The sequence below is a fragment of the Pieris napi genome, chromosome 10, assembly GCF_905475465.1.
Source record: "Pieris napi chromosome 10, ilPieNapi1.2, whole genome shotgun sequence".
NCBI classification, from domain to species: domain Eukaryota; kingdom Metazoa; phylum Arthropoda; class Insecta; order Lepidoptera; family Pieridae; genus Pieris; species Pieris napi.
The window spans coordinates 5,139,287-5,161,988 of NC_062243.1; the positions used below are offsets into that span (position 1 = coordinate 5,139,287).

General features: G+C 33.3%; 1 protein-coding gene across 1 annotated transcript; it reads left to right on the forward strand.

Moving 5' to 3' along the window:
* The first annotated feature begins 1,302 nt into the window (after positions 1-1,302).
* LOC125053322 (myrosinase 1-like) lies at positions 1,303-17,384 on the forward strand. The gene is made up of 10 exons (XM_047654643.1): positions 1,303-1,410; positions 1,755-1,885; positions 4,363-4,531; positions 7,609-7,879; positions 8,317-8,452; positions 8,784-8,881; positions 9,443-9,574; positions 12,698-12,871; positions 14,999-15,243; positions 17,126-17,384. Exons 1-10 carry the CDS (start codon positions 1,358-1,360, stop codon positions 17,280-17,282), a joined length of 1,566 nt encoding a protein of 521 aa, XP_047510599.1. The 5' UTR covers positions 1,303-1,357; the 3' UTR covers positions 17,283-17,384.
* Positions 17,385-22,702: the final 5,318 nt, after the last annotated feature.

Below are 22,702 nucleotides of genomic sequence, written 5' to 3' on the forward strand. Positions count from 1 at the left end.
TAGAAATTTAAGCTCATTTAATGAAATTTGTTTAGATACTATTTTTTTTTTTTTTTTTTTTTTTTTTTTTTTTTTTTTTAAAAGACAATTCACACCAATTGACCTAGTCCCATGCTAAGCTGGTGAAGCTTGTGTTATGGGTACTAGGCAACGGATATACATACATATATAGATAGATATACATATAAATACATATTTAAACACCCAAGACCTAAGAACAACACCAAATGCTCATCACATCGATGTTCGCCTCAGCCGGGGATCGAACCCGGGACCCATGGATTCGCAGTCAGGGGTACTAACCACTAGACCAATGTGTCGTCATGTTTATGTATACATGTGGGTATTTGATAATTAATAAGTTGTGGTCTGAACGCGCATCTTTGTAATAAACATGTTGTCAGTTTTGGTTTAAATAGTTTAAACCGTCTTTAAAATTTATTCATTACATTGAGAACTATCTACATACATAGAGATGTGATCTCAATACAATTATCGCACCATCAGTTTTAAAATTACCTTAGGAACACGCCGCACGCACAGCGTTCGAATTAAATATGGACTCCAGACAGTAGGGCCAATCAGTGGAGACAACTACTCATGTTTTTTATTAAGACATTAGGAGTTCAGACCGAATAAGCCAGGGTAAAATCTAGTTTATAATTATATTTAAAAAAACTTTGTAAAAGTCTCCCAGAAAAGTGATATTCAGTTGTGTAATAAGGTAGCAGGGTAGCAGCACATGTTTTGAACTCCGCTAAGCAACAAGCGGCAACTTCGTGACCGGGCGCTATAGGAAGCGGTGTGCGGCGTGACGCTGCGGGCTTCGGCAAAGACACTTCGCACACTCAACACAGAGTCAATCTAATAATTGCAAAGAGAGACCCGTATATGAGATTCAATATAAAGGTTAAAATGATAAAAGTCTACCAATGAATTAGTTTCAATGCTTTACGTGATTTAATTTTCAGCACCAATTTTTTTTTTGGGAAGATAAAATAATTAATAGGATTTCTTTCATGTTTTTTTTTTATAGAACAGGGGGAAACGGACAGGAGGCTCACCTGATGTTAAGTGATACCGCCGCTCATGGACACACTCAATACCAGAGGGCTCGCAAGTGCGTTGCCGGCCTTTAGTTTTTAGTTTACGTAGAAGATGTTATGATATTTTGTATGTGTGCTTGAAGGTAGTTGATAAAAATTTTGCCTGGACGCGTCGTTGACGTCATCTCTTGTGCAACTGTCGCGCGGTTTTGTCGTACCGTTTATAGAGCCTTAAGGGGAACCCCGAAGGTCAGGATATTGGCGGCTAAATTAAATTGTCTGATTGACATTATCTTAGTTTAGTTAGTAAAATGCAGAGCCTGAGTCGAGTCGCCCAGAACGGAGCTCTATTAGCGTGCTTCAGGTTCATAAACTTTATTTACTTTTATGTGATGTGATTTTTGGTGTCTTCATTTAGTATTTTATTCTAATCTGTGGTATTGTTTATGATATTTGTTTTCTTCAGTTCAGAAACAAAGTGTCTATAAATAAATAATAGTATAATCTGTTTATAATAAACTTGTCAGTTTTAACAATAACGTTAATATAATCGTGATAAAAAATTCAAGGACAAAACGCTGAATATAAATTTATTCGCGCTAATTACGTATTCATATTCTTTTCTATTCGCAAAAATTCGCAGGATTAAAATCCCCATTTTAAAATTATTTTAAAAGCTCATAAATGGAAAGTATATGTAAATTTCAGCCTGCTGTGTGTAGCAAATGGAGTGAGCGCGCTAGTGAGATCTGGGTTGAGCAACTATACGTTTCCAGACAATTTTATGTTTGGAGTTGCAACGGCTGCATTTCAAATAGAAGGTGGTTGGAATGCTGGGGGTGAGTACTAAAACTAATATTGATTTAAAACTGTTTGCAGAGAAGGAATTGATATTTCTAATTTTGAATTTCATGTTTGGTTTCAATGTTGAATGTATGTTTTATTTGTCACGTTGCACATATGACAGCGATAAGAAGTATATATATAGTTAAAAGATTAAGTGATTTGCAAAGGTATCGTATTATAGCAAAAACGTAATAAAGTTATTTTTAATTTATTTGTTTTTACTAAAACAACGTCAATACTAAAACAATTTTTTATCATCTTAATATATTTTATGATACGGTTTTTAATTCAGAGCAAGAACGAATAGTAATTTAAATATAAAATTAACAAATACGAGGCTTTGATGTTTCCTGATTAATCTTTCGGCCATTACACTAATGAACCAACCATAACGTTCTATACTAATTAATTTTGGAATGAATTAAATAATAAAAATAAGACAAAACTTATGATTCCTTTTTGCAACAAAAATGTCTATAAGGAAGCAGCTATAACATGAGTTTTTACGGTTATTAACAAATAGTGGTGTAGGTATATTTTTTAGTATACGAAAAATATTTAGAAGAATAAATTATTAATAAAAAATAATATGTTTATTTTTGAATAATTATGTATCTGTATCTTTTCATAGTCATTTCTGAATCTATTTTGCAAGTAGGTGAACAGCCTCCTGTGCCTGACACACGCCGTCGACTTTTTGGGTCTTAAGGCAAGCCGGTTTCCTCACTATGTTTTTACCGTTTCAGCAAATGTTAAATGCGCACATAGATAGAAAGTCCATTGGTTCACAGCCAGAGATCGAACCTACGTCCTCAGTGATAAGAGTCGCACGCTGAAACCATTTTTTTGTGAGTCCTCCATACCGCGGCAATGAGCTCCCGGGGGGTTACAACCCAGGGAAACAAGCGAGTAGAATGTTGAATTGCCAACCATTTGCAATTACCATTCTCGGTTCAGGATATACTGTAGCATATTAACTGCTTGCCTTATAAATTCGACCGTGCCCTCCATGTACGGTTTAAGCACTCGCCCGATACCGTACAACCCTACCAAAGGCCAAGAACAAATTTAAATTAAATTTAAAAAAAATTGCCTTCGGACCGGGAATCGAACCCGGTACCCCTCATCTAGCAGCCACTTAATAAGACCGTTAGGCTATGAGGCCCTTTACGCTGAATCCACTTTTTTTCTTTTTTTTTTTTTATACGAGGTGAAAATGCGCTTACGCAGGCCCGCATCAAGGATGTCGAGCTTGACGCGGGGCTGTGGGGCTGGGTCTACACTCAAAACCCTCTGCTATTCAGAGGGGTAGCGAGACCCCACCCACTAAAAACACCTCAGCCCTTCACATGCCTTTAATATGGGCCCTCGGGGTTCGCTAGGCATTCTACCCAAGGGCGCTGAATCCACTAGGCCAACATTGCTCAACCAATCTTTATAAGACCTAATTTTATTATTATGTTACTTCCTTATGTTTCCGTTACATAAAACTTATTTAATTAATTATATGTGTTAGCGAACTGTGGACTGTGCCGTAGGCACATTTATCTTCTAAAAAAAAACTGTCAATATTAAGATTGAAAGAAGAACCTACATCAGTCTAATTTAGCTCTCATCTACTACTATTTAGTATATTTGAGTCAAAGTGTGTTACTGTTGTGATGTTAGAGTAAGAACTTTTGTTAAAATCCTGCAACTAATTCAGTCTAAACTGATTTAGTGATTATAAAAAACGGAGATACATAAATAACCTAATAAAATGTATAAGAGAATAATGCCTTATCGCCGCCGTGCACCGTCATCTGCTAATCGTTTTTTTTTATAGAACGGGGGCAAACGGGCAGGAGGCTCACCTGATGTTAAGTGATACCGCCGCCCATGGTCACTCTCAATGCCAGAGGGCTCGCGAGTGCGTTGCCAGCCTTTTAATCGTATACTACTCTCCACCTAGTCTTCATAGGTGTATTATAAACATTACTACAATCCCCTCATCTCTGGCTCTGTTGTATAGCTTCGCTTTAGTATACAAGTTATTCGGTTACAATCGTTTTATATTAATAATGAACTCATCTAATTTCATTCTAGCTTAATCTTCTAATATATAAAATTCTCGTGTCACAATGTTCGTTCCCATACTCCTCCGAAACGGCTCGACCGATTCTTATGAAATTTGTTATGCACATTCAGTAAGCCTGAGAATCGGCTACTATCTATCTTTCAAACCCCTAAGTGATAAGGGGTGTCCACTCCAAAAAAAAATTTTGTTTGTTTTAATTTTTTTATTTACATATATACATACAACCCTAAATTTTCACCCCTCTACGATCAACCCCTATTTTCTATAGTATTTTTTTTTGTATAGTAGATAGTTATTTTTATTGAACTAAAAAAATGTTTCCTAGAAATAATATACATGACGAAACTACGTTTGCCGGGTCAGCTAGTAAGTAATATAATACTTTCGTTTCAGGCAAAGGTGAGAGTGTGTGGGACACATACATACACAAGCACCCAGATTACACGTTGGACAAGTCAAATGGCGATGTAGCGGCTGATTCCTACCACAAATATAAACAAGATATAGTTATGGTCGAATCCCTTGGAGTGAAGTATTACCGACTGTCGATATCATGGCCGAGGTATAATTAAATAGTCACGCCATATTTCTGATAATATTAAGATGTCCCTTTAGGTAACGAATAAAGCGACTTTATTTGCGTGGTTCTATAATACATACACTATTCTTTAATTATCCAATCTGTTCTTATATATATCTCTATATATATAAAATTCTCGTGTCACAATGTTCGTTGCCATACTCCTCCGAAACGGCTCGACCGATTCTTATGATTTTTTTTATACATATTCAGTAAGTCTGAGAATTGGCTACTATCTATCTTTCAAACCTCTAAGTGATAAGGGGTGTCCACCCCAAAGAATTTTTTATTATTTTTTAGAAACTTTTTTTTTTGTTGAGATCATACAAAAATACATACAACCCCTAATTTTCATCCCTATACGATAAACCCCTATTTATTATAGTAGATAGTTATTTTTATTGAACTAATAAATGTTTCGTGGAAATATACATGGCAAAACAACATTTTCCGGGTCAGCTAGTTAATATATATATATCTAGGGCAAATGTTTTTATTATAACAATAATTCATTATTACATAAGTTTCTCGATAAGTTGACTATACAAAACAAATTGTTTAATTGGTGTATATCCTGAGATTGTGAGAGCAAACTCTTCCGCTGTACTTTATGTAATAAAATAACAGTCACATACAAAAAGGATATAAAGTGGGACTTTGGTAGTCATTAAAAAATTGAGTAGAGTTTATATGAATTATTTACAAGGACAAATTAATATATAATGTTGTTTTCATAAGTACAGAAACTTTGAAATATCCATTAACGACAGATTACTGGCTTGTTCTCCTATTAGTTAGTTAATATTTATAACTACGATGTTAAACATGTTTCAGGGTCATTAAAAAACAAGGTTAAATACATGATACTATTTCGAAATAGATCGATAATCCAAACAATAATACTTCAATACTTCGCCGTTGATTTCCATTAAAAAGTCCGTTTATAAGTAGTTCCAATTATGTATGCTCACACCCGGGTTTTTAATACTGGGTGGCGCACAAGTACTGGCACTAAAGAAAATTTGTTTATTTTTTTATATGACATTTCCTGTCATTCTGATGTTGAAAATTGTGTAGTGAACAAATGTAAAATACACTGAAAATAAACATGGACTATTTTACTCCTCAAGAACGTGGAATAATCGTGTCAATGTTCTTACGGAATAATTCATCAGTGATAAAAACACAACGTGAATTTCGTCGACGATTTCCCAAAAAAAAAAATTTTCTTTACTGCCAGTACTTTTGCGCCACCCAGTATATACGTAGCTGATACCAACAACAGCTGCATAAATAAAATTGTTTGGACAGCTAAAGCTTAAAAATTTAACATAGTTTAGCATTGTTTTAATAAAACTAACTACAACTGCTGGTTGTGTTAGTTCCAGTTTAAATTAATTACGTAAACGTATCATCAGAAAAAAGGCGTTATATAAGGACAACAAACACAGTTACTCATTCTAGAAATCACGCGAAGAAGCGTTCAATGATTAACACTTAATTAATTACGTAAACGTTTTTATTTTTGCTCATACCTCCTAACGTTTCGGAGTGAAACAAAAACGCAACTGTGGTGTATTTCGTTTAAATGTCATTGGTCGATAGCAGTATCGACAAATACTAATCAAACATTACAACAAAACCTCCCGGATGTTAGACTCCAATGTCAGACCTATTAGAATACCTGTTCTTGTCTGTACAAAATGAAATGTACCTAAAATATAAAGCGTGACTGCGTTTAAAAAACGTGTTTAATTGGGCCAACAGTTCACATATATATTCGCACAAATTATCTTGTCTTAAAATAAACAAAATGTATAAAAATACTAGCTGATCCGGAAAACGTCGTTCTGCTATGTTTATCATTTATAATAAAAATAGGGGTTGATCGTAGAGGGGTGAAAATTAGGGGTTGTATGTAATTTTTAATGCTGTATCATAAAAAAATAAAAAAATGTATCTAAAAATTAAAAAAAAATAGGGGAGGACTACCCTTAACATTTAGGGGGATGAAAAATAGATGTTGTCCGATTCTCAGTTATACCCAATACGCACCCAAAATTTCATGAGAATCGGTCAAGCCGTTTCGGAGGAGTTTAACCACAAACACCGCGACACGAGAATTTTATATATTAGATTGTAGTGTTTATAACTTCGTGGCTTATTTTATATTTAAAAGTTAATAAATTGTTTTTATGAAAGCAACATAGCCTGTTGCAAAATGCGGTAAAATTTATATAATGACCAAATTAAAGAGAAAACAAGTCTATGCATGACAAGCAATATCTGTTTAGGGGGTTGCTGATAGTATATCAACTGAATTTACCTGGCTTTTGAATTTACCATTAAGGAAGACATTAGAGAGATTCGTTTAGTTTCGCTAATGCCAAAGTGCTTTTATGGAATCGTGTTTCGTAAACACCCAACTCTATAGTATTATATTTCAAAGTCTGTAAATACAAGCTTCTTGTGAATTTATATAGAACTATAAAGTGTCTTTATAGTCTTCCTCTACTCAATAAATGAGCGGAGCTTTGGTGGAGGAGAGTTGGTTAATGGTATTTTCATATTTATTCCTCACCGGGCAGTGAGGTATGGCACCGGCACCGGTTAATGGTATTTTCATATTTATTCCTCACATCCATTAATAACTGTGCAATTAAAGAAATACACAAATTCGCACGTAAATCACTCCTGTGGTAATTCGGTCGGTTAATTCTCAATAAATGAACTATTCTCGGTATTTTTAATTTGAACCAGTACTACCTGAGATTACCGTTTAATTTTAATTTAACTTTTATCTTTGTAATATAGTATAAGTATAATATTAGTGTAGATTGACATCATTTTTTAATAATACTGTAATCTTTCTTAAATTTACCTAAAAAGTAACCTAATTTGTTTTAGATTTCTATTTATCCATTTTAAATTATTACTATATAGGTTTAGAGTATGTAAAAACAATAATGTGTAATTAGCTATAAAGCTAGCAGTGTAAAAGATTAGATTAAAAGCAATGAAATTACTTAAAATAATAAAAAAATATTGTATTTTTTTAGAATTCTACCAAAGGGAACAGATGACTATATAAATATGGAAGGTGTTAAATACTACAGGCGGGTATTTGAAGGCCTATTGAAAGCAAATATAACACCTGTTGTAACCCTTTATCATTGGGACCTCCCAACCCCTCTCATGGATCTTGGCGGCTGGACTAATCCCAAAATTATTGATTACTTTGAGGACTACGCGAGGGTTGCATTCAGGTTGTTCGGCGATGTCGTCAAACATTGGACCACGATTAATGAGATACATATCCACTGTTATCATGTAAGTAGTATTATGTATTATCATTATATCAGATGATTTTAATATTGTAATTGTGATCCTTACTTCGTATAATACGATAGTCTTCTGGGGACTCTCCATTACTAGAGTTTGGCCGTCGGTCTCGTGAAGTGTGTCTTATCCTGTTCGTGATTTAGATACAATCGTATTTATAGTTATTAATTTTATTTAAAAAAAATTAATAAAAAAAAATTATTTAAAAAAAATTATTTAAAAAAAATTATTAAAAAAATGCAGGTAGTAGCATTTTTGATAAGCAATATTGTATACAAAATAATCAATCTAGGTTTGTCCGACAAAACAAAAGACTAATTGACGAAATTTGAATGCGTATTTCATCGTTGCCATCTTCCTATTTAGGGATAGAGGTATTGCTACTTAAGAAACAGGCCTGAATAAACAATGTCATACATTTTTAGGGTTACGGGAACGACTACTTCGTGCCCGCTGTAAAGTTTCAAGGTGTCGCCGAATATTTATGTTCCCACTATATGTTGCTGGGACACGCGAGGGTGTATCACCTATATGATAAAACATTCAAACCCTACCAAAAAGGTAAAACTTCTAAGAGGATAAAAGTTATATCAATTCGTATTCTTTTGAATATATGAATAGTTGTTGTATTAAGTAAACAATATTTATTTGTTTTATGCTAATTTTCTGACACCGCTAGCGCCAGTTGGCGCTTTCTGAGTCATAGTTTGCTTTTAAGCGATCAGGCCTCCGACTAGTCGCTAAAATATATTTTAAATATTGGGACTGTTTGTAGTACCTAATTTAATATCATTTATATTAGTATCACGATAAATGCTCCTTAAATTCTTTAATTCTTCGTCCCGAATGTATATAATGCGTAAGCTTATGATCAGTTGCTTGTTCATTGCAGGTATAATTGGAATTACACTGGATTCTTTCTTCGCCGAACCCAAAGACGAAAATAATCCCGACGATGTTGCCGCTGCAGAAAGATATCTACAAATGAGAGTAGGTATTTTTAATAACAATTAGTGTTTAGCTGAGTTTTCTTTGTATTTATTTTTAAGGCGCTACAAACCTATAACATCTTGGACTCAGATTACATCTTTGATCATTTATTACATAGACATTATATAGATAAGTGGAGCACACATGTCGTCGTTTGTTATGTCTAAGATATGTCAGATTCCCCACGATTTTTTCTACGTACGCAAATAGCGGTATATACCCGGCCAAAATTGCTCATTATTTATACTTTATTAAATAAAAACTATAATATATTTAATAATTTATAACCTTAAGATACTTTAGACACGAAATGACAGATACTTCAACAGCATCGAACGATTACGCCATCCATAATGTTTATTTTATTTTATTGTTTTGTATCTCTTAAAGCACTTATTAGAATATGAAAAATAATACAACGAACTGATTGAAGGAGGAGGTTCCTTCTATGGCTTTTTTGTGTCCTTGTCTGCAAGTAATTAGAAGAAAAAGTATTAACCTATGTATTGCCACATTCTAAACAATTTATTGTATAATATTAAAATCTTGTTTTATTTCCAGTTGGGGCAATACGCCCATCCAATCTATTCAAAGGAAGGGAATTACCCAGTCCTTGTCCGTGAACGGATTTACAACATGAGTATCAGTCAGGGTTTTGCAAGGTCACGTCTGCCGGTCTTCACACCGCAAGAGGTAAGCGAATCAGATATTCGTTTAATAGATCCGTATGAATGTTCATATCGGGTTAGCCCCGTTTTATTATCACAATATTTAAAATTTTAATCGAAAACTAATAATTGTCCTGAGATATATGAAATCTGTGTTTTTTATGGTTTTCACTAATAGTAGGATTCCTCTAGTGTATAAAGAACCTTTAGGAATACCTTTATGACTTTATGTAAATTGACTAAAATACCGCGCGGAATACGAACATATTAGCGTATTTGTATTCGAAACCATTGAACACGTGATAACACAGTTGATTCTTTTGAATTTTATTTATTAGCGCGTATAATTGCTTTACAACATTATTCCATTTAATCAATTAATTGTAATGCCTTCAGTTTACAAGGTAAATATATCTGAGCCGTCTTGGCTCTTGCAGAAAATTATTTAGTTTGATCTCTAACCCGGATATTATTGCCGGTAGAGAAGGGAAACTTACATAATAAAAGCAATTGTCTATCAGATAATACGTGTATCTATACAATATATCTCAGACCTAAGTTATGGCCCTAGGTTTTGTGAAAATAACTGATGTCGAGACATTTAGTTCAATTTTAGCATCTTTAATTTCCTTGTAATAAATGGAATACACGTATGTAAGGTTGACATTTAAGGGCGTTGTCCTTTTTCTAAAGTTCGGTTTAACCAAGTGTTTCACTTGTTTTAATATTGAGTAATAAAAAAATACTGTTTTAATAATGGTTTGAGAACATTGTATTGAAATGTAAAAAAACATGTTTAAAGTTTTAAGGTCATAATTGATAGGACAGAATTATTGTAAAATGCCGAATTTAAATATCAAACTGATTAGATGAATGTATTGTTAATTAGTTTAAAGCATTACTTAAACTAATTTAAACATTAGTTAACTCTTTCCTCCAACTTCGATTTTGTTCCCTTTGGAGTAGAGACTCTTGGGCCGTGGGGTTCAAGTGCACAGGCGCTTCTTAAAGATTTAAGTTGGTGCCTAGTAGATAGTGCCGGTGACCCCAGAGCTGGCACTTTCCTGGCTCAACGAATAAGTATCGCAATACAGCAAGGAAATGCTGCCAGCGTTAAAGGTACACTGCCACAGGGACCAAACTTTTTAAATTTGTTTTGATTTTAATTTTAATTATTTTTAATTATTTCTATTATTTTTAAATAAACAATAATAAGAATAGGTTAGTTTTAGATATGTCATTATGACTATTTGATATGAAATTAAAACAAACAAATATTTAAATGTAGCAAATCATTTAAACATTCATATTAGTCAAGATTAAAATATACATAAGTTAGTACCGCTGCTGACTCGTATAAAAAAACGACAGAGGACAAAATGTATGAAGCATATATTTTTAAGCCGTTTTTTGCTTTTAAATAAGGAATGTCAAATCAAGATCAAGGTTAGACATCCGGGAGAATGGAACATGACATGTTATGTAATGACAATACATAAATTGCTATGTAATCGTGTATATTTGTCTCAGCAGTATTGGTTTAGTGACATAAGCCTGCGACTCATAACCCTCGAAATTCTGGCAGTACACTAATGGATTTCTCTTTTGATATGATTTTCGGTTTTCTGTTACTGTTTATTTTTAAGAACTAAGTTTTTGTAAAAAAAATCCCATATCTCGTAAGCGACTGGTCACCCACAACACAGTAACAAGCTCCTAGGATGGTTTTCCTTCTGCAGAAACCAAGCTAGGAGTTCAGGCACCTCTCTTTCGAATTCTTCGCGATTTTAACGGATTGAACGGTGCTCATCCGGAGCGGTATATATTTGGTAGTAGGCTGATGGGTTTTAGAGAAAGCATTGTTGGGTGCTTATCTCGAACCTAATTTGCTGTTTTGCTATATTGTTTTTTACTGCTTTACCAAACATTTCTAGTAACTTTATTGTATGCTGTATTTTATTTACATTTTTTTTTGCAACACTTATGTTTACTTCAATTGTCATACATTTTAGATAGAAGATTTTGTAAAATATGCCGAAGATTTAGCACTTTGTATGATGTGGTAAACTTTAATAAATAAATAAACATAGGAATGTCCTAGTATGGGGCCCAGCGTCTGTAAATAAAGTACATAGGCGTAGGTTTAATGCGGAAAGTTTTATTATGATAAAACATAATTTTGTCCTTTGAGATCATAGTTATTCGATTGGTTTGCAGCCTTGAAATAGTTTTAAGCACCTTGAATAACAAGGCGATAAAGGTTTTAATGATTCCGCTTTACACGTTTGTCTATTGCATCAAACATCAATCGTTAATTGTTAATACATTAGGTTTTCGTTACCAGATTTAATACTATTTTTTTATATAACAGTGAGCAAACGGGCAGGAGGCTCATCCGATGTTAAGTGCAACGAACATTGCCAGAAGGCTCGCAAGTGCGTTGCCGGCCTTTAAACTAACTTTAAGTTAGGTATTGCTTTTGTAAAAAATGGTCTGGAAATATTTTTTAGTTTTCAGTCAATGTATTTATTACATATAAATTTTCACTTATAATACCACACCCTCAAGGTTCCCTGCAAACAAATATAGTCGTCATGACGACTTATAGTCGTCATGACGACTATATTAATTGTTTGCAACGAACCTATCGGGAAATACCCGATAATTTTGAAGCTCGTGTGGTATTCGGGGGATTATTTTTCCGACCCAAATGTCGGCCAATAGAATTGCACCATGAGACGAAATGTACAGTTAACAAATAAGAATTTCATAATGAATAAAACAACTACTTAATACTTTTCTTGAAGCAACGACCAGAGAAAATTTTCACAAAAAATTATCAGTATAATACCATGTAGGTTGTACCACGTGACGTCGAATAGTGCAATTCTATTGGCCGATATTTGGGTCGGAAAAATAATCACGATTAATACAACTTTATTCAATTTTTTTTACAAATTGAATATAAATAAAATTATGTTGGTAGACATTTTGCAATTATAAGTAACGATAGGCAAGCCTTTGATGAATCACTATCTCGAGTGGATATAGGCTAATATGTATTTAGAATTCAAATTACCAAAACTAATATACTGTGTGTAAAAAAAAATCCTCAAATTAATCTAATACAAAACATTATCGTTTTCAGATAGAGATGTTACGAGGCAGCTCCGATTTCTTCGGATTAAATCACTATACATCAATATTAGCATCTTCGAGTTCAATGGAAGACAGGTGGGCTGTACCATCATTAGACCATGATACAGGTGTTAAGGGGGAACAGGACCCAAAATGGCCGATACCTGGGGCTCCATGGCTTGCAGTACGTAAATTATTATATATTTGAAGAAATTTCATAGAATATTGTACAGAGACGTTTACTTCGATGTTATACTCATGGTAATGATATAGAAACATACAAATCTCACTTTCATATTCAATGCTTGATTTAGATTAACGTCTTTGAGTTTGTATTCAAATGTTTTATTCATATGAAATATCAATGAGGAAAGAATTTTGTATGTTTCTAACTAATAAACTCAAAATCTACTAGACTAATTTAAAAAAATTATTTACATTATAATGCTACATTGTGAGTAACGCGGGCTTTATTTATTTCCAAAATATTTTAATCAAGCCTTGCGAAGCCTGGACAAGATATTAAAAAGTAGTCAACGAACCGATCGATTAGTGCATTAAGTATGATCAATTTTCTCTTATTACCTTTAAATGGGAAAGAGTTATTGGTTAAATCATACCCAGTACCATCCATTTACACGATCAACCACGCCACGGAAAACGTATCGGCTAGATCTGAAACAGCTAAAGATACAGCTATTTCATCTAAATTAGGGGCTCCATGCCTTGCAGGACGTTAACATATTAAAAACGCCACAATCTATAACCTACTTTTATTGATGAATTTATTCCAAAATAGAAATAACTTTTCCGTTTTATTCCAACACATTACACCACTTTTATCTTGCACATTAACTTGGTTAAACTTTAACAATAGATTCAGAAGTTAAACATCAAAACTTAATTACTTAAACGGAAGTTATGCGCGAACTTCGCAGTTGTTTTACTTAAAATTTTAAGTGCACTCAAATCTAAGTCTAATTGCGCAAGCGTTTAAGAGTCTTGTTCAAGTTCTATCCAGAAGTTCTTTTTGTTCTTCTAGTCGGCACGGAAGGAACTCAAAAACTGGACCAGTGAATAATAAAACAATTTTTTACCGGATTGAAGTTATGTATTTACAATTATTTTTCATAATTTTAAATTTAACCGACGTTTCGCGTGCTTTACAGCGTGCGTGGTCACCGTGACCGGTCACGAAGACCGGATAACTTCAATCCGGTAAAAAATTGTTTTATTATCAAATGTGTGAAAGTCAATAAAAGACAATACTATGGACCAATGAACTTCACTAGAGATGATTCTTTTGTACATTCTCATGTTCCTTTACCAATTTTATACATTGAATACCGATTTAACGGAAAATACACACTTTATGTTTTGTTTCACTAAGATTGCCATAGGAAAAAGCGTGGATAACCTTATAGTTTAAATCTAACTTTTTATGTTGGTAATCATCTACTTACATATTATGACAGCGTTAGAATGGAACGTTATTCCTGAGTATCTGAGTCTATTTATTTTCCAAATATTAAACATAATCAAGTCAATCTGGGACAGGTTAATCAGATCCAAGGCGTTAGGCACAAAGAGTTTAATCTTTAAAGGTATGCTATTCTGATTTAACAGAGATTTATGAGTAGGTGGGTGAATTCAGTACATGACATGCCGTAGATTTATATGCCGCATTCTTATGATATTGCCTTTTATATTCTAAGATATTGTCTTTCACCGCACGAATGTTAATTGCGTACATATAAATTTAAATCATTATTGCACAGTCAACAAACGTACGATCTCAGTGTTCAAACACTTAACCACTAGGCTGACATTACTAAGAGTAGTTATAGATACTTTCTACTAGACTAATTTAAAGCATCGTAAATTACCTTGACTACATATATACTTTCTTTGACAGTTATTGTTTCAAAAATAAAATGTATAATGTTTTCTTTAAAACAACCAAGGATTTCATAAAAAAGTAAATATTTTATTAACATGAAAAGTGGTAAATAACGTTATTTTTTTTAACCACAACAACAATTGAATTAAGTTTTATACACACAATATAATTAAACTTTTCAAATTAAGTAAGAATTTAAATAAAAATTTAATCACGGTTTAGAAGTAATTCCTAGTTCCAAACAACTACTTAAAACTTGTAGAAGAACAGAAGAAGAACAGAAGAGCATCAATTGACTGCAAACCTAATTTTAGGTTAAAAATTTGGCTCTTATCCTATCGAAGGACTATATTAAAATCAATTCAAACCTTCGACAACCACTAATATATCTGAATTATTCTGTAATTGCAGGTCCATCCCCCGGGCTTTCGTAAATTGCTTAACTGGATAACCAAACAATATGGTACCAAAGTACCCATTATTGTCACTGAGAATGGCATGTCGGATTCTGGATCTCTCAACGATTACGAAAGAGTATCATACTATAACCACTATTTAGAACAGCTGCTTTTAGCAATACATGAAGATGGTTGCAACGTTGCTGGGTACATAGCGTGGACGTTAATGGACGACTTTGAGTGGAAGGATGGTTATTCGTAAGTAAATCTAATATATAAAATTCTCGTGTCGCGGTTTGTGGTTAAACTCCTCCGAAACGGCTTGACTGATTCTCATGAAATTTTGTGTGCATATTGGGTATAACTGAGAATCGGACAACATCTATTTTTCATCCCTCTAAATGTTAAGGGTAGTCCACCCCTTTTAATTTTTAGATAATTTTTTTTTTTATGATACAGCATTAAAAAATACATACAACCTCTAATTTTCATTATAAATGATAAATATGGCAAAACGACGTTTGCCGGATCAGCTAGTAATAATATGTATTCCGATTGACTTGGGAAGCAAAATTGTCTTGATATGAAAAACTAAAATAACATCAATGGCGCTACAACCATTTTTAGGTCTGGGCCTCAATTTCTGTATCTGTTTCACGATCATTTGGCAATGTAATATGCAAAGATCAGCCTTCTGTGACTGACACACGCCGTCGACTTTTTGAGTCAAAGGCAAGCCGGTTTCCTCACGATGTTTTCGTTCACCGTTCGAGCCAAAGTTAAATGCGCACATAGACAGAAAGTCCATAGGTGCACAGCCGGGGATCGAACCTACGACCTCACGAGAATCGCACGCTGAAGCCACTAGGCAAACACTGCAACTAAAATACTATGTACTTAAGTTTATTCATAAAAACAAAAATTAACTATTCGATTGTCGGAGAAATAGTATTTCAATTTCTCGTGTCGGGTTAGTATTTAATAAACCGATGGTTCTTTCTTTGTAAATCACGTATTGTTAACTAAAATAGACACATCTCGCCCACTATAGCCTGGATGTGATGACTTAAAACATAGTAAAGCCGTAATAAGCAAAGATATTCTATCAATAATATAAATTTACACATATAGTGTACGTATAAATAATAAAATGAGATCCTCAGAGATGTGCTTATCTCTAATTTACTGGATTAGCCTTAATATCCATATTATTTACATAAGCAAACGTGGACTAAACCTATTTACTCAACAAATATTTTGAAGATAACCGAGATAATAACTTTATATTTGTATATTAGTTGTAAAAATATTTTAACTATATATACACGAGATATAAAAATGAATCGCTTTCGTCTCGCTAAAATTCGAAAATAGCTGCCCGATTTGGCTTATATTGATCTTGAAATATTTGTGGAATTTCAGGGAAGATATAGAAAAGAGAAACATGTATAATATACAATAAAAAAAGCATTAGCATATTAATATAATGTTTCGCTGTCAAATATATTATAGATAGAAGATTGTCGGGTCCGCTAGTCAGCATAAAGAATGATACAGTTTACGTGATTTTTAATATGACAGCGAACAGTGGCGAAATCATTTTTGTCTCTGGCAAAAGGGCAAACGGGTGCCTAGAAATTTTAAAAACGTCAATTCTTTAGTGTGACTGTGATTTACACAATATTTATACAATTCTATTCAATAAGAAGAATGTATAATAGTATAATGCAAATCTAAACTAGAAATTAATGGATTGCCTTGAAGAGTTCATTAGACTTTTGTATGCATATTTGTTAGTCTATTTTTACAATTTGTTTTGAAAGACTGAATGTTGATGTATCAGAACCGTAATCCTATATTATTGTAACTTCAATATTTAATATAAGAAATCACACTATCAACACCAGAAACGATTGACAAACACACACATCACCCTTATACATTTACGAAAATTTTTAAGCATCCTTCAGGCGAATTGGTTCGAATTCTCAAGAGGTATAAAAAATCTCTTATGTGGATTTTTCACCTTTTTTCTATGTGAAAGTATTAATTACAAATGAAACAAAACATCGTAAGGAAACCGACACCTGTAAGAAACAACATATTATATAGTCAAATTTGTTTTATTTTTATTTTTCAGAGTGAAATTTGGCCTCTTCCACGTGGATTACAAAAGCCCTAGAAGAACGCGGACGCCAAAACTTTCCGCTATAAACTACAGAGAAATAGTAACAACAAAAAGAATAAATTTCGATTATATTAAAATACCTTCATATAGATATAGTCAGTTATTATAACAATAATAATTAAGAAATTGTTACAAGAACTGATATTGTTGCTTATTTATAAGTATTATATTGTGATAGTTGTAAATAATAAATTATACATTTTTCACGTTTCACTTGTTTTTTCTATAATAATTGCTCCGTAATTAATTGTTAAATATAATTTTATCTAAAACATGTTATTTTTCTACTTTTTTGAATCAAGTATTTATGTAACACTTCGTAGCAAGAAATACAATACACTTAAAAATCAATAAATAATAAAGACTCAACTGCTCTGTTACTTTCGGGCGATATCTTCCAAAGATACTCTGTAAGAAAAAAAATTTAAATAAGATGAGCGAAATAGGTGCAAAACTACATAAGATATACAATAACTTAGACATAATGGAACAAAACATGACAATAAAAAGGAAGAAGAAAAAAGACCCAAGAATCACGATAATTTCAGTTAGGGATACAATATGGACGGGTAATCCTTGCACAGTAGAGATTTAAAGGAAGATAGAGAAGGAGCTAAGTGGATAGGCACAGGAATTCCACAGCCTCACTGAAGAGACCCTAAAGAATTTTCTAAACAGAAACAGTTATGTGATGGTAAGTATCGGGGCATTAAGAATTAAGATACTAGTTTTAAATAGTTTTACATACATTTGTATAAGGCGCGGAGCACGAACCAGATCTCAGCTACAATATTACTTTACGAATAATACAAATTCTGACAATACACGATACTTTCACTTCTACGAAAATGTTTACCTTCTTTTTTAAACCTTTAGATTTAGATAAAACGCTGCATAATTAGATTAAATATTATTTTAATGCACACTCGTATGTATATCGTACATATTTCAGAGGCTGTGAGTACCGATTAGCCACACTAGACATGGGATACAGGAACTATTTCTGGCCGCGGGCGCGCATTAACTTGCTCAGACATTCACCACTTACGAGTACGCATGCATTGCGCACACTTAATGCTGCGGTAAAGACAGACTTATTCAGTCAGATTGAATTCATAAGAGTTTTCAATTTAATTAGTGTTATGCTATAATGGTTGAAAATAAGTTTAAAATAAATAAATAAATATTAAGTTTTGAAACGTAAATATTAGTAACTTTTCTGTTTCCCTAGTTATACTAAGTACCAGTAGTTCCATGGTGTCAAATTGTGTGAAAATGTTACTCGGTGTAATGAAGACCGTGAGACACTTTAGTATAAGTTACTTACAATATAGATATAATCTAGAGTTGAAAGAAAGCAATCGTGTGCAGCGTCGAGCTACACTTTGTAATTAATTTATAAGTTTTATTAAGCTATTGCATAGCTTTTATCACGGCGCGGCGACCGAATCAAGAAATTCCGTAACGAAAAAAAACCTAACACACGATGACGTAATATAGGTGCGGCCAATACGCGTTAGAGCGGAACAGAACGCAGACTGCGTCTCACATCGGTCTGGCGTGATCGGTGACGTAGCGCAGGTGCGTTAGAGTGCAACAGAACGCATACTGCGTATTCACATCTCTCTGACGAGATCGTGTGTTTGTAGTTGAACGTGTTAGTGTGAGTCTGGTAGAGTGGTAGTTGAAATAATATCAAAGAAAAAAATACTGCATAAATGAAAAAATTAATAAATAATTATGATAGCATAAGTTGATAAAAAATGCTATGCTTTAAATAGCTTTACCGCGGCAGTCCCCGAGTACCACACTTTATTTTTAACTAGAATAGTTTATAGAACTTGTTTTTTTAGACCTCCGGCGGTAACCAACATAATCATTTTTTTTTTATAAAACAGGGGGCAAACGGGCAGGAAGCTCATCTGACGTTAACTGATACCGCCGCCCATGGACACTCTCAATGCCAGAGGGCCCACAAAAATTAACTGAGAAACAAGTATACCGAAACACACTGTTAAATACGTTAATTTGATTCTATTGAATTCGGTCATTGTATATTTTAATCAAATAAAATTGTATTAGTTAAGAACGATATAGGGACAAATCGTAAATTAGTTATTCAACATTGAGAAACCAAGATGGATGTGACAACAAATTTCAAGTTACTTACACCCAAACCACGTGCCCTAACAAGTTTTCAAGGGTTACTGAGAAACTAATGATCTAATTAATCCAATTCTCTGAAGATGTTTCAAGAAAACGCCTCTTTGTGCATCTCATGTTTTATTATTTATTTACAACAAAAAAAGTGAGTCGCCAACCATGGCCTGCCCGTTTGAATCCTGTAACATAAAAAAATCAGGAAAAACAAGCTAAAGAATATTTAGAAAATGAAGAAACTTACTAATGATTATAGACACCAACAAATAGTAGAACTTTTGTCAGTTTACTCGACATATAATAAAAACGATTGATCATGTAATAAAGCGAATAACGTGCCCTTTTTTAGAAGGTTAGTCCTAGCTGTGGGCTCATGAAGTTCAAGGTTTGCTAGGCAAGAGCACGCCATGCAATTCATTAGAGAATTGCTGCATACTTTTTCTAAACGTTTTCCAACAGTATATACACCACATGATTATTCAAAACCCTTTGAAGACCGATAAATTTAATTATAATTTTCGCCTCGCCGGGAATGAAATGATACGGTATCAAGTTATTTTCACGAAACGGATTAGACATGAAGGACTTCTGAAGTATTAGGTGTATTTAGACTAAAAAACATAATATCTGAAGTATATTTGGATTCAACTTATACTGTCCATATTATACTGTCCACCTTCATCAACATGATTGTTGTTTGTTAGTTGCCACACATGCCAGTTGTTAGTTAGTTGCAATGATATATAATTGATTGATATATTACAGGTAAAACCAATGATATAAATGAATATTACAATTTAAAACCATTCCTTTATAATCGCTCGTACATTCGTGAGTCGTGACCAGTTGGCCTCGGAAGCCAGTACAGGAACTTTTGAATAATTGAGCAATGCATACCCACTGAATATGATTTATAAAATTGGATAACAGGGCAATAATGTGATTAAAGAGGGATCTTAATTAATATTTAAATGGTACACGATATCAAACATTTAAAACGGCGGAAATTGCGTTCGAAAATTTTTTGGGATATAATTAATTTATCGTGTTTGCAACTTATGTCACTGTTTAAAACAGTGCATGATATGTTATTAAAGTAATAAATATTTATCCTCTTAATATATAATGATAAGTTTATGTGTTTTTGGTTGCAAATGTAGGTAACATTTACTGGTAGCTTTCAAATGTACGATTTTGGGTTGGAATGCCGATAACGCCGAATACCTAGGCTGCCTTGCGATTCTGTAACTCACTTTTCGAACTCATGCGTAAACCGCTGTGTGAGTTTGAAAAGTCAGTTACAGAATCGCAAGGCTGTACAAACCAACAAGCAAACAGTAGACAAATGATATACCCTATGTGAGGTTAAACATTTTTATTTCTTACGTCTGATGGAAAATTTCACAGGTTTTACATAAATTATATTTTCACGAGCCGACGAAAAAAGATTCTCAAAATTTCTTAACGCTCACTGTACCTATACTTGTTACTGTACGTCGCGTATTGTCATTTATTTAAATTGGGGTTGGTATTCTTAAAAACAACAGAGTTTTTATTATTATTATAGTTATGCAAAACAGGGCTGATTCCACGGTAACGGATTGGAAGAAGATCTCATTACGGCCGGAAAATGTATCAACAACGTGAAACATATACTAATACTAAGTGCCCCCGCGAACTTTATTTCTCCTTAATGCCGAGCCTACGTTTTTAGTAGGTACATACAAACATGGAACATTTTGCTATGCTATCCCAGAGACTGTTCGGAATGAAAACTTTTTAGGTTGTATGTGATTTTTCTCTATATAAACTTCAGAGTTTAAGTTACAGTTCTTAACTAACAAATAAAAAAAAAGGGGTTGATCGTAGAAAGGTTAAAATTAAGGGTATGTATTTTGTATGCCGTATCATAAAAAAGTAAAACAAAAAAATAGTCTAAAAAATTAAAAATATATATTTTTGGGTTGCATACCATCACTTAGGGGTTTGAAATATAGATAGTAGCCGATTATCAGACATTCTGAATATGCATGAAATATTCATAAGAATCGGTCGAGCCGTTTCGGAGGAGTAAAGGAACGAATATTGTGACACGACAATTTTATATATAGAGATATTAATGGGTACTCACCACCTTAGGTATTTCAATGCATTTAGAAGAAACCGAAATACAAATTTGTGTTGTCTTTGAATATGACATTAAAAGTAATTCCCTTAAAAGTAGTATTCAGTATTCGACCTACATGGTATCTATAATGATAGAATGTTTCCCGTTTATTTTAAGCAATCCTACCATTTCCACGTTCTATTGATCTGCCGCTATACGTCCATGTTTCTCAATGCTTTTCATTTAGTTCAGTTTTCTATAAGAGCAACATATTTTAGGTTTCAAATAACTTTTTACAAATAATATCAGTGTAAATGCTAAAATAATTTTTATTTTCTACACGGAAAAATTCTATCAAATGTCTTCTTTAAATTTATGTTATAAAGGAAATTAACGATTAAAGGCAATTTATATAATTAATGTGTGTAGGTGATCAGCCTCCAGTGTCTGACACACGCCGTCGACTTTTTGGGTCTAAGACATGTCGACTTTTTGACGATGTTTTCCTTCACCGTTCGAGTAAATGTTAAATGCGCACATAGAAAGAAAGTCCATTGGTGCACAGCCGGGGATCGAACCTATGACCTCAGGGGTGAGAGTCGCACGCTGAAGCCACTAGGCCAACACTGCTCATGTCAAGATAAGACACATTTATTTCATTAAAACATGAAATATGCTAGCCAATTCGATTCTTAATTAATCAGTAACCTTTTAAAAATCTTTCGTATTATTGCTAACTCTTCTTGCATACCATTTATTGCATATCTAGAGGTTGACTGGGGTATATATACCCAAATAATTTTGCATTTTTAAATCACAAATTATGTCTTCAAATAGTCTTACAAAACACATCACGAAATTTGAAACAATTTCTTTCCGACTCTGAATTGCGAGAGTGTATAAACAGGCGCCAATTGCCAAAGCCGCTTACAGTTCATCTAAAAGCAATAATGAGGCGATAATGTCTCTGAACTTCACTAAGACTATTATCCGACCAACTAGCAAAGTCATAAAGGACAATACGATCTGTGAGCAAACACATTGTGGTACTGTAAAGACCTAACAAAGTGAATTAGCTTCTGTAACATTTTCGATATATCTTTAAGTATATAAATGTTTAAATTATCATTGTCTTTACCATGTTTGTGATAGGAACATAGATTGATAGTATAGCTACCTTTTAAAAGATTAGGATTACTGATTTTTTTTTAATTTTTTTTATAGAACAGGGGGCAAACGGGCAGTAGGCTCACCTGATGGTA